The sequence below is a fragment of the Sodiomyces alcalophilus genome (assembly GCF_042370955.1).
Source record: "Sodiomyces alcalophilus JCM 7366 unplaced genomic scaffold ACRALscaffold_6, whole genome shotgun sequence".
NCBI classification, from domain to species: domain Eukaryota; kingdom Fungi; phylum Ascomycota; class Sordariomycetes; order Glomerellales; family Plectosphaerellaceae; genus Sodiomyces; species Sodiomyces alcalophilus.
This window is the reverse complement of record NW_027263537.1, coordinates 2,444,614-2,457,731: the sequence shown is the minus strand read 5'-3', so window position 1 is coordinate 2,457,731 and position 13,118 is coordinate 2,444,614. Positions and strand designations below refer to the sequence as shown.

General features: G+C 42.8%; 2 protein-coding genes across 2 annotated transcripts; one reads left to right on the top strand and one right to left on the bottom strand.

Annotated features, from left to right (window-relative positions):
* Positions 1 to 1,695: 1,695 nt before the first annotated feature.
* ACRALDRAFT_2043610 (uncharacterized protein) lies at positions 1,696 to 2,901 on the top strand (the record flags this gene model as incomplete). The annotated part of the gene is made up of 3 exons (XM_071021367.1): positions 1,696 to 1,815; positions 1,913 to 2,281; positions 2,395 to 2,901. 3 exons carry the CDS (start codon positions 1,696 to 1,698, stop codon positions 2,899 to 2,901), a joined length of 996 nt encoding a protein of 331 aa, XP_070873709.1.
* Positions 2,902 to 2,974: 73 nt separating this feature from the next.
* Positions 2,975 to 4,296, bottom strand: ACRALDRAFT_2043613 (uncharacterized protein; the record flags this gene model as incomplete). The annotated part of the gene is made up of 2 exons (XM_071021368.1): positions 2,975 to 4,184; positions 4,259 to 4,296. The coding sequence occupies 2 exons, from the start codon at positions 4,294 to 4,296 to the stop codon at positions 2,975 to 2,977; spliced, it is 1,248 nt and encodes a 415-aa protein (XP_070873708.1).
* Between the last annotated feature and the right edge of the window lie 8,822 nt (positions 4,297 to 13,118).

Here is a 13,118-nt window from a genome sequence, read left to right as displayed (position 1 = left end):
GCTCGTGCGGAATACGGGCTCTCGGAGGACGACCCAGGGGCCGGGAGTCTGGACTGACAAAGGAGGATGCGTTGCCGGGTGCGGCGGCGGCTCCGGTAAGTGCACCGATGGCTGTCCAAGTCAACGGGGAACGCCGCCTAGCCTGGCGGAGCGAGCCGACAAAGGAGAGCGTGTGGACAACAAACAGCACCGGAATTGTAGTAGGAGCGGCCCCGAAGACGGAAAGTCTAGAGGGAGGAATGATGCCTTGTTGGCGAAAATAGCTTCAATGCTCGCTCACACTGGTAACTCCTGTCATCGCCTTACCGGTTAAGCGTGATAAAAAAGCAGTCGGCTCCGAGGCAATGGCATACCCGGCATGATAACAAGGACGGCAAAGCAAGAAATTGTGACAGAACTCGCAATTCCAAGCGGATTACCTCGACGCCGGATACCACCGAAATATATGGAGGTGAAGACCAGTGTGGAGACCTGACCGGAGCAGAAGCGCTAGAAAGCAGGGTCGGATTATGAGTAGTATAGTGAGAGGGCAAAGGGCATTAAGGAAATCATCAGAAGGCTGATGGGGAACACTGAACAGGGGATACGAGATATCCTAGACTGAAATAAAAGGTATTGAAACGAGTGACCAAGTAAACAAAATGGATAATACGAAAACCTTATTGCATGAAGATGCTTTTGCCTCCTGCGTAAAACGTATGGAAAAGTGAGCGAATGAATATGATAGTGAGAGGACGTATAGTTGAACACGGGCAAGGACGCAAACCAGAGGAGAGCAAAAGCAAAAGAATGGACTTGGAGGTTGGAGGGGGGGAAGATTAAAGGAGAAGAACTCGAGGGAAACAAAAGAGGAGAATTATGTAGGAGGAAACGGAAAAGGCTTCCTATAGGTTTGTCCGTGCCTACCCATGTGCTCCGGAAGTAATCAGGGAGCGGCTACGAAGACGGGCCCAAAATCCGACGTCAATCTCCAGACTCTGCAACCGCCAACCGAGCGGACAGATCCCAGGCGCTTGCTCCAAGTTAGTCGCCTGCATGTGTGCCTGGTATACGGCCAGGCGGTAAGGCGTGCATCGAAGTCTAGGGGGATCGCACACTTTGTTGGTTAGAACTGATTTCCCCCTCCTGTACCGAAGTATATCCTTGGGTTAATAGCTCGTATGTACCTACACCGAACTACCTACGGGACAATGGGCCCTGGTTGTCCCAATGGGTCGAGCCGAAGCTAGGATCAGCTCGAGGCAGGACAGGCGAGGTACCATCTTAGGCACCAAAGCGCCGAGACGGGAAACACAGAGTGGCGGTCAGTGACTTGACAGGACGCATTCCCTGTTTCCTACCTACCTACCCTACGCGCCCTGGCCGTTCTCGCTTAAAGGGTCAAGAAAAAAAACGAAGAAGAAAAAAGAAAATGGAAGACAAAGAAAAACTGAGCCACTACCTATTGTCTCACACTACCAACGAGACTTTCCCTTTTAAAACAAGTCGATCTTGGGGGAGGGAATACGGAGCGTGGAACTCACAAGATCCTTTATGAATGGACATTCCCCCCCAAGTCTTATCATTCTCTTCTCCTTCTCTCAGACTCCGCTCCGTCCGCCTTGAACTTTGTTTAGTCCTTATTGAGGCGAGAGGCAACTTTGCACCCAGTGTAGTACAGCCGCATCTGATCCTCATCGCTATCTGTCGTCGTCCATGGTTCTCGATTCCATGCTGGGCGACGGGCCCGCGTCAAATACCCACGTGGATGCCATCTCTAGCCTTGGCCCCAATGCGTCCCCTTTCCTAAGCCCCGCGGGTGCCTGCGGACTGTTGGTGAGTACGCCATTGTAGTGTGCTCCCGATATTTTCATCCAACATCTTAACTAGTCCTAATCGTACTGATGCCCCTGATATCTTACCGGTTGGCCAGGTCCTCTACACTCTGGTCTACATCCTCCCTCTATACGGATCACCTGAAACCCGCCCTTCTCCCACATTATCTCGAGATGATCCGCGCGTCATCCGCGCCCGTGTCAAGTCGGCTCTGATCTCGGCCGCGAGTTGCTCTATCTGCACCTACTTTATCCTGTCCAACTCGCATGATACTCCTTTTCATGCCATGGGCTACTGGCCCTTGGGCCTGAGGGAAGCGGCCGGGTCTCTTTTGCTAACAGTCATATTATTTGCTGCACCGCTGTACGAGACTCTTTGGCTTGATGGTCTCTGGGCCGACTGGGTCACAATGCGCCCACTTCATCACGTCTGGGCAACCTGGACTGGCTGGAGAAACATTGTCATGGTAAGTCCGGCTGCATCCTGTCCGCTATTGCTCTTCTTTCCCGTGTTACGAGAAGTGTAACATCATGGCCTGGTAGTGCCTCTAATGTCTAATGTTTGGCGGTGGGAATTCAGGGCCCCTTGACCGAGGAACTTCTCTTCCGGTCCGCCTCCGTTCCCCTCTTCCTCTTAGCTCGCTTGTCGCTTAGCAAGATTGTCTTTCTTACCCCCATCGTCTTTGGCCTTGCACATATTCACCACTTTTACGAGTTCCGCATCACGCACCCCGGTGTGCCCCTTGCTGATTCGATTGCTCGCTCTCTCTTGCAATTCTCATACACGTCCCTTTTCGGTGCATACGCCACCTTTTTGTTCCTCCGCACCCGCAGTCTCCTTGCGGTCATTCTTGTGCACGCACTCTGCAACTCCATCGGCCTCCCTCGGTTCTGGGGCTCGGTCCAACCTTACTGGGTCACCGGCCGCGGCCCACTGTCGCCAGTCAGTGCTCGCAAGTGGACGGTCCTGTATTACGTGTTACTGGTCGGGGGCGCCTGGGGCTGGTGGGCCAGTCTCATGCCCTTGACTACAAGCCCGATGTCAACAATGGAAGCAGTTGCTTGGCCAGCAACATCGCAAGGTTAGGTAGAATTCAATGCGCCATGGCACTGCGGGAAATCAGAGGGCTCCTCTGTGATGCCGCTACGCGGCATTTCGATCAGGAGTTATATCTGGCCCCTTGTTCGAGGCCAAATTCAGGTAGTGATCCTGGCATCACCAGATCGTCCTCGTTCCCCAGTCTTCGCCGGCGTAATGACCCATGGGCCCAATCTTCTCGAGCGCCAACGTCCGTCTGCGCCTCGGCTTGAATGCCTTGGGCCATGTCCCTCCCCTTAGCTCTGCCAGCGGATGCGCCACTTCCTTCGACCAACCCGTCCTCTGGTCCTCTCGTGTTCTTCTTGCGAGGCCACAAACTCGGGAGGGCAATCTCCTGAAACCGGGGCTCGACACATCGCTCGTCAAACCATCGATGCAGACGCGCCTCGATCAGTTGTGCGATTTTAGGCACGTCCTGTAGCCTGGATCGGCTGCCCAACAAGCTGCGAATCGAGAAGTCCAGGCGGTAGTCGTCGAGGAAGTTAAACGTCATCATAGTCGGAGTCGATTGTGACGGGTTACTGGGAATAAAAGATATTGATAACGTTCCACTGAAGCGGACAACGGAAACAGCAAGGGCAACGGGTAACACAGCGCTGAGCTTCCGCGGATAGTTGAGGAGAAGTTTCGTCTCGAGGGCCAATGTCAGCATGTCGCTCAAATCGACATCCATGCGCGCTTGTAGCTTGGCACCCTCCCTCGTAGTCGAGTTCCCGTCCATTGCTTTTCCGCTGCCTAGGCCGAGTCCGTCCTCGTCGACGGGGATAATACGGCAATTGCTAAAGATGGGGAAGTCCTCTCCGAGACTAAGCTCGGTTACGCGAATCTCGTCGAGGAAGTCAGGTCGAGAAGTGCCGTTCAACGCCTTCGTCAATGAGTTCAGGATAGCATCATCATGCTCGGCATCGCTCCTGAATTGGGCAATTGTCTGGGCCACGAGAACGTTGAACCAATCGAGGCTTTCGGGCTGGTGGCTGTCAACATTGTAGTACGTCTTGCTCAGAATTGATCCAATGGTTAGGTTATGCTGTCCTCTCAAGATGCTGGATTTCTTCTTGTTCAGCGTCCGTTGTCCTTGTCGTGAAGTTGGTGTCCGAAGGGTCAGAAGCGACTTTTTGTGGGCCAGCGTCCTGGATCGTCGTTCGGTTGCCCTCAGCGAAGCTGTTACTTCTGGCGAGGGAGGATCCCCAAAAATAAAGAATTTGATAAAGGCAGCAAGCACAAGCACTACTGACAATTGGCCAAGAATGAGGCCCTGGGTAAACGACAAGCTGTCGGAGTCGATCAGTAAAAAAAATACAAGGACTGGAACAAGTTCGGTGCAAGGTGAAGGAGAAGACCGCACGTTGGTTCAGCCCTTGCTGGGCATGTTGCCTCAGTCATTCCGCCTCGAGCGTCGTCAAGCAAGCGCAGGCTGTTCAGCGAGTCGAGTGGCCCTAAGGTGCCGTGGATTCAAGTCGTCTTATGAATTTAAGGCCTCTTAAAGAGGTGAATGAAACGGGCGTACGAAGTATAAATAAGGGTACGGTTAGTCTTATCTCAGCAAGCTCAGACGTTTTGATTCTAGGCGTGCGTGGAGGTAGTGGGCGGCTTCCTGGCTGATTCGTGGTGTATATAGTGACATAGTTCTGCTTAAGTCACATAAATACAAAAAGAGTACGTTTATTCCGACTGGGGCATTTGTTTATTCCGACTGGGGCACCATTTTTATAGCCGGTGCTAGCCGCCTACGATCATTTTTTTTGGACGCTTTTCCATCGACTACCACATAACCACGATATCGCCTTTTTTATCCTTTATAATTATCCATCTTCAACGCCTAACAACATCGAAATAGCGCGTTTACGGCCCGGTTCTTCGTATAATAATAATAATAATCTGGTCGTGGTCCCCCCGGGTCAGGGTCAGGGTCGAAAAGCGTGGATAACGTGGAGGGAGCGGTCGGGGTTAATCAAGCCTAAATTCCGTGGGAGGTAACCTAATCCTACCTGGATCTTGGTCGGGAACGGATCAGGCCATCCGCAGGCTGTAAGAAGAGCTGGGACGGGGCGCGTAATCGAGTTACAGGAAGATAGCTCGTTGTAGTCAATTGACGATCGTGTCTAAAGGCAAAAAGACGATCTGAACGATATAACTTTATTAAAGTAATTGAACCAATTGATCCTACACGTAAATGGAAGAAAGTATGTGATAGTGGGCGGCTGGCACCGGCTGCAACAATGGTGCCCCAGTCGGAATAAACAAATGCCCCAGTCGGAATAAACGTACTCATACAAAAAATGCATTTAATAGATGTAAACCTAAGCCACACGCCATAAAAGGTGTATTAACTTAGTAATTCTGGGATACCTAGAATAAACGTCTAAGGAATAAAACAGAGCTAAGCGTAATCGAGCCTTGTATTATTATATTATATAAGGATATTTTTAAGAGTCTATCTTAAAATCGTAATTATATAATAACCACTTAAGATATCCCTTTTCTGATTACTATCTAAGTAAGGGAATTAATTAAATATAAATTTACTTTATTTTTAATACTATACGCCTTCTATTTATATCTATCTAAATACTGTATTATAAAATCAACCCTATGTACGCTCTTTTCTAAGTATAATAATACCAGGGACATTCCGTTTAAGGGATTCGGATAGGACTTTAGAGGCGTTAAGGAATACGTTAAGGATCCGGAACTAGGCCTAAGGTTAACCCTAGGGATATTTAAGACCGAGTTATATTTTAAGATTATTCAGCTAGCCTAAGACCTATAGTCTTAAGGCCTTAGGTTATTATAAACAGATCCTAGGGAGGATAGTTATTAGTCCTTAAATAGGGTATTCCCCGTTAAGTCCTAAGTTAAAGGAGCTTAACGAATAATCTTATAATTATTCTCCCCCCCAAGGTTCGCTTTATAACCTATTATTATTATAGTCTTAACGATTCTCTTTACTCTTTATATAAACCTATAATATTCTTTTATTTATTCTAACCGTTTATAGGTATAACGACTATTAAGAGTTCGAAAGACTTATTATTTTTTAAATCCTACTATTACCCCCTAACTAATAGCTAAGATACCCCCTAAACGCACCACCACTATTCGTACCTAGGATATTTCCCCCTTTAGCGAAGGAGCCGAAGCCGGGCTATTAGACGTCGATGGCGAGTAATCTCTTACACCCGACTTAAAGGAAAAAGAAGATAATAACCCCGAATTCGAGATTCGTAGATAAGCTAACCCGGATACTCGTAATGCCGTAATAAGATTATTATTTAACTAAAGGACCCCCTAAGTTATCCGTATAGGCCCTTAATTCGATATTAAAGACCTTAAGAGCCGCCCCTCGGTATATTATTATCGGCGTAACTCGATTTCCTAATTAAGCACTATAAGGACTATCGAGCACGCGAAAAGAAAGAGAAGCGTCTCCTTACCCTCTAATAAAGGAAGAGTACCACTATTTGCAGCCGCCCTGTCTGGTATTTGCAGCCCTGTCAATCCTATTTCGGAAGGTTACGCGAGCCCGCGCAGTAGTCTGTATACGCCACTATCTTGGCTATAGATGTCGCGTACCGGTATGTATAACGTACCCCGGATCACGACAAAATTTCATGGTGTTGAGACTGCCGCTGTTCACTGTGACTTATCTCGAATGCTCTGTACTGTAAAATCACTGCTATTTTTCGATTATTTTCATTATCTTTAAGTATCTTAGAATACCCGATATCCTTTACCTGTCCGAGGGCTAAAAAGAGGGTGGAAGAGTAGTAGAAAAGGGTAGTGGAAAAGGGGTAGTGGAAAAGGGTAGAAAAGAGTAGTGGAAAAGAGGGCGGAAAAAATTTTCTTATAAGGCCACGTAATTAGTCACGTAATCAATTATATAATCAGTCACGTAATTAGCCACGTAATTAGTCACGTAATTAGTCACGTGACTAATCACGTGACTTCTTACATATCGTATTATATTATGTTAATATATATATATTATTAGCTCTTAGTCACGTGACTAGTTATATAACCAATTACATAACTGATTACGTGACTGATTACGTGACTGATTACGTGACTGGTTACGTGACTGATTACGTGGCCTTACGAGAAATTTTTTCCGCCCTCTTTTCCACTACTCTTTTCCACCCTTTTCTACCACCCTTTTCCACTACCCTTTTCCACTACCCTTTTCTACTACTCTCTTCTACCTCTAGATAGGTAGATGTGATATATTCGTATCGCCTAGAGGTTTATATATAGAAGGTTATTATAAGAAGTGAATTTATAGTTATAGATATTAGAGATAAGATTAGGTAAGAAAGTTTTATCCTAATATATACGTACCGGTACGCGATATCTGCAGCTAAGATCGTGGCGTATGCAGACTACTGCGCGGGCTCGCGTAACCTTCCGAAATAGGATAGAGAGGGCTGTAAATACCAGACAGGGCGGCTGTAAATAGTGGTACTTATAAAGGAAGGACCCTGATACCACTAAATATACCCCCTAAGGGGACTCCTGTAAAAGCTAGTATATCGTAAAAGCTTCCCGAATAGAATAGGTAATCCTATAACTAGTTCTAGATGTTTATTAAGGAAATCGAAAAGCGCTTTATACTTAATAAGGTTAAACCGTCTAAAGCAGAGAAGATCTATCTTATTTTTTATCCTATTATTAAAAACTACAAAATCCTGATAGTATACCTATTATAGGCGTGTTTATAGGAAGACTAGAGGTGCTACCTAGGAGGACCTTAAAACCTTTCTAAGTAAGTAATTAATCGATAATAAAACCTATAAGATATCTATAACTAAGAAGCTATTCTTAGACTAAACTATATAAAAACCTAATTAGACCTACGCTAAGTTTATCGATAGGCTTAACTTCTTATTTAATAAGGTATCCTTACCCTATTCTAATAAATAGTATATATAGTTATTGATATTATACTTATAATAAGTAATAATTATAATAATGATAAGTATAATATCTAAGTTAAAATAAGGGTAAGGTTATTCCGACTAGGCCATTCGTTTATTCCGACTAGGGTCCTATGTTGACAGCCGGTGACACCCGCCCGCTTGTTCCGCTTGTACCTAGATACTGCTATATCCGTTTAATTAATCGTCGCGACGATACCGACGATACGTTTAATTAATCGTAACCACGATACCGACAATACACTTAATTAATCGTAGCGACGATACCGATGCTACGTTCAATTAATCGTCGCGACGATACCGACGATCCGTTCAATTGATCGTAGCGACGATACCGACGATACGCTCAATTCAATCGTAGCCACGATAATTGCCGACGATACACTTAATTGAGTATACCTGTCTATATGTATCTAGGTATAAACGGAAGTAGTGGCGGCTAGTGTTAGGCGTTATCAGTATTGCCCTAGTCGGAATAAATGAATAGCCTAGTCGGAATAACCTCACCCTAAAATAAATAGTATATAGTTATAGCTATATAACTAGACGTCTACTTTATAACCAGCTTAACCTATACTATAATACTATATATATTATACGTGTATATCTACTTAGCTTATAATATATATTATATAAATATACTAGGTATTATAAATACGATATCTTGGTTATTACTTAAGCTAATGCCCCTATGGTGCACTAGTAGTGCCCTAGTATATAGCCACGAGGCGGTTAGGTCGGGTCGAATCCGGCTAGGGGCGCGCGCAAAAAGTTTTTCTTTTTGCGTTACTCGGCCCTATTCGCGGGTAGCCCTTATCTGCCTTAGTAAGCACGATAAGGGTTAAATAGGGGGGGCCCGATAGCCCTACTGCCCGGCTCGTAGCTACTCGATAATAGGCGCTGGCAGCTCTGCCGCTAAGGCCGACACGCCTATATCGTTAACTAGGGTAGGTAGGCCTTACTATAAACAGGGCCGTAGCGGATTAGTCGCCCGTTACGTATATAGAGACGATACCGCGCTCCGGAGCGCGTAAAAATATCCCGGCGGGACCTATACGAAACATAGGAGCTACGAACCGTACGTTATACTATGTATAAGGCCGTTTATAGATAACGTAAAAAGCTTAAATATAGGTCCAGGATATATTAAATCCTATAGATAGGGTTACTAGCGTGGGATAGAATTGATTACTAAGGGTCTGTCTTAGTAATTAATAAATAAGAGGATAACGGGGACTAAGACGAAGGAATATAAAGCTTATATATTAGTGGCTTCGTAATACGAACAGTATTAATACAGCGGTCGCACAGTGTCTTCGCGGCGGCCGCGCACGTGGAACGAATTTATTACTACTATAAGGGGGAAGGGGTTTTTATCTAAAAAGGTTTTCCCCCCTTCTAAATCTAAGAGGGACTATTACCTAGGAAGGCTAGCCTAGTATTAGCTAAGCGATAAACAGAGTAAGAATAAAAAAAAATACTTAAGCTAATAACGTGGCGTGATAACCATCGCGTAGGCTATTAACGTAACAGTCGCCACTTAATCTTCCAGGGTCTTTTGCCAGCCCCGGATCTAGGAAGAAATCCCAGAAGTCAGCTCTTTACACACACATAACTACGCGCTCGCGTAACAAGCAGTAATCCTACGGTTCTACGAATTTAATAGCTTTTTGCTTGGTTTTCCTCTCTTCCGCGCATACAGCCTACTACTCGTAGCCCAATTTATTAAAAATAGTTAATCTTAATAAAGCTTAATAAGCCATTATACAACTAGATTATAGCTACTGGTATCCTTACTAATAGTAAGACGTTAAGTATTATAGCTTAATAGGCAAAGATTACTCTTTTATATACGAATAAAGCAAAGGCACCTCGAAATAATTATCTAAGGTATCCTTATAGCGAGAAGCATGGGTATAATAAGACCCTAATAAGGCCTATACTATAACTATTCGCCCCTTTATACCTCCTTAAGGTTTTATAGAATTAATTAAAGTAAGTAATATAAAAGCCCCCGGGCCCCTTGAAAGGCGTAATAATAATAGCGTTATATACTATAGCTATAATAAGAAGGGCTATTACCGGAAGAAATACCTAAAAGAACTCTCTAGGTTAGGTTAACCGTTAGGATACTCTACTAGTCAAAACCTGAATAACTTACCGGTTAACCCGCGGCACCCTATTATTAAATAGGCTTAGGCCCAGGAAGGGCCGCCGTCTTAGCTATTCGTTGCTAATTAAGGCGCGATTAAGGCGAAGTTAGAGTTACGGTTAAGCGGCAGATAGGGCCGCCGGAGCATCGAGCTTAATAAAGGCGCCGAAGTTAATGTAATCGACTAAAAGGCTCTGCCTTCTAACCATAGAGCCTTAAGACTTTACAACGGTCACGAAGAGATGGAACGGAAAAGGAAGATCTAGAGGAAAAGAGGCAGTTTGAATTGTGGAAGACTATGAAGACTGCAGAAGTAAGATACAGAGAGAGAGAGAAAAAGGAAAGGAAGAGGGAGGCGGGCAGCCTGGTATATATAGTCCTTTCCTACAGTTTATTCAAGCTACTGATTTAGTATCCAGACCTTCGAAGTATAGGCGAGGGTCCGTGGGTTATTCCGAAGGTCCTAAAGGTCCGTGGGTTATTCCAAAGGTCCTAAAGGTCCGTGGGTCTACCTAAAGGTCTATGGGTCCACCTAAAGGTCCGTGGGCCTACCTGGAGGTCCGTGGGTCCACCTAGGGTCCCGGGGGACTCGGGAGGACCCTGGAGGACTCAGGAAGTCCCTGGAGGACTCAGGAAGTCCCTAGGGGACTCTAGAGAACTCAGGAGGTCCCTGGAGGGCTCGGGAGGACTTAGGAAGTCCCTGACTTATAGGAGGTTTCGTATATCGTACTATACCGTATATAGGTATATTTATTTTCTGGATATAGTACTAACACCCCCCCGTAAGCTAACTCCTATATAGTAGGTGCAGCTTAGCTAGTTATTTCATAGTCTATATATTTTTAAGGCGAGGGAAAAAAAAGAAAACCTCTATATTTATTATCGTGTAGGGAAAAAATCAAAAAACCCCTTTTTTAATTTTATTCTAGGAAAACCTGTCTATAGGTAAAAAACCTAGTATTTAAGTTCTTTTATTTCTTTATAAGGTGGTAGGTTATATTCTGGTAGTGTATCGTCTTTATAACCTAGGTTTATATAGCCGCAGAGTATATTATAAGTCTCTTTTAGTAACCCTTTAGTTATTATATCGGATATATTATATTTAGTGTTTATATATACTACCTTTATATTATTTTCCTGTAGTTATTATCTATAGAAGTAAAACTGTTTATCGATATGCTTTACTCTTTTATGGAATTCCGGGTTTTTAGCGACCTTTTTAGCACTCTCGCTGTCTATAAGAATAATAGGAATCCTCGGTTTATTATTACTAAATCTTATATTAAGGTTATCTATGACTTTAGTATATAGATTATGTATATAGATTCCTTCTTTTATAGCCTCGGTTAGAGCTATATATTCGGCTTCTGTTATTAATAAAGCAATGACTTTCTGTTTCGATAAGGTCTAGCTAATAGAATTATTTATTCCTACGCAGTATATATATCCTGAGGTAGACGTTCTATCTTCGAGAATATCTGAAAAGCTGCTATTAGAGTAACTGTATATATGTAGGCTATCTCTTTTATAGTTATATAGAAGACCTATATTAGGATATACGTTTATATAGGCCTAAACTCTATTTAGTGCTATAAAGTGTTCCTTCGAGGGATTGCTTATATATCGGGCACACTTATTAATAGCGTAGGTTATATCGGGCCTAGAGTAAAGAGCTAGATATAGTAAAGCTCCTACTTCTTATTAATATTTCTTTATGTCTTCTTTTAACGCCTGTTTAGGGTTTAGTATTAGGACCTATTTATAAATATATAGGGTATCTACCTTCTTAAGAGCTTGTTTATTATATCTTTTTAGTATTTTATTTATATATAGTAGTTGACTTATAGAGAGTGTCTTTTTAGCTATATTTATATTTATTTCGTTGCCTAGAAAGGTATAGACTTTACCTAAGTCTTTTAGTGAAATATCTTTAGATATCTCTTTATAAAAGTGATCTATTATAGTATCTAAAGGACTTATAACCACGATATTATCTATATGGCAAAGGAATATAGCTCGGTCTCCTTTATTATAATATATAAAGAGTTCTTTATTAAACTCGGAGACTCTATAACCTAGTTTAGTAAAGATTTTAACTAGGAAGTTATACTAGAGTCTAAGGCTCTGTTTTAGGCCGTATAAAGCTTTATTTAGCTTATAGATAGTTATACTATTGCCTTCTTGTTTTTTAAAACCCATTGGTTAAACGGTATATATTAGAGTATCTATATTAGTATATACGAAAGCGTTTATTACGTCGAACTGCCTGAATTTCCAGCCCAAGGAAACGCCTAATAGGAAGGCAAGTCTATATATTTCGGGTCTGTAGGTTATAGAAAAGGTTTCTAAGTAATCAATTCCGAGTACTTAGTTAAAGCCTTATATAATCCATCTTGCTTTGTATTTTATTGGTTCTCCTTTATTATTGAGTTTTATTTTATAAACCTATCGTCCGTCTAGGATATTACATTTTTCCTTTATTCTATTAAGGGGCGTGTCTTTTATAGTTATTAAATCCCAGGTTTTTCTTTCTTCTAGTTCTATTATTTCTGCTACTATAGCGTCTATCTATTATGATTTATCTAAGCTTTGCATGACCTTTTTATATATAGCTAGTTCTGATAGAGAGTTTATAGTTAAGAGGTAGTAAGGCTCTATTTAAAACTATAGGTTTCCGAGAGTGGTATCTTCTATTAAGTATAATAAGCGCTTATTATTTTTATTATTAACTGATATATAGTCTTTAAAAGCTGACTTCGGTTTCGAAGGTATTTTAACTTATATACTAGAATGGCCGGTGTGTATAGGTCTATCTGGGTTATTATAGCCTGTTACTGCTTATAGACTCCTCGATTTATTTTATAGGTTATTATTATTTTCTTCTTTAGTTTGGATAGACTTAAAAGGTCGTTTTAAGACCCGGTATTATTATATAGTTTTTTCTAGAAGCTAATAAGGCTCTAGGTTAGAAACCTATTCTTCTTAGAGAGAGATATTATTAGTATTTAGGTCTAAAGAAGAGTATATAAACTGATTTTCAAGTATATATACCTTTCTAAACTAACCGATCCTTCTTAACACTAGGTTATATATCTTATCGTTATAATCGTTAAAGCCGATAA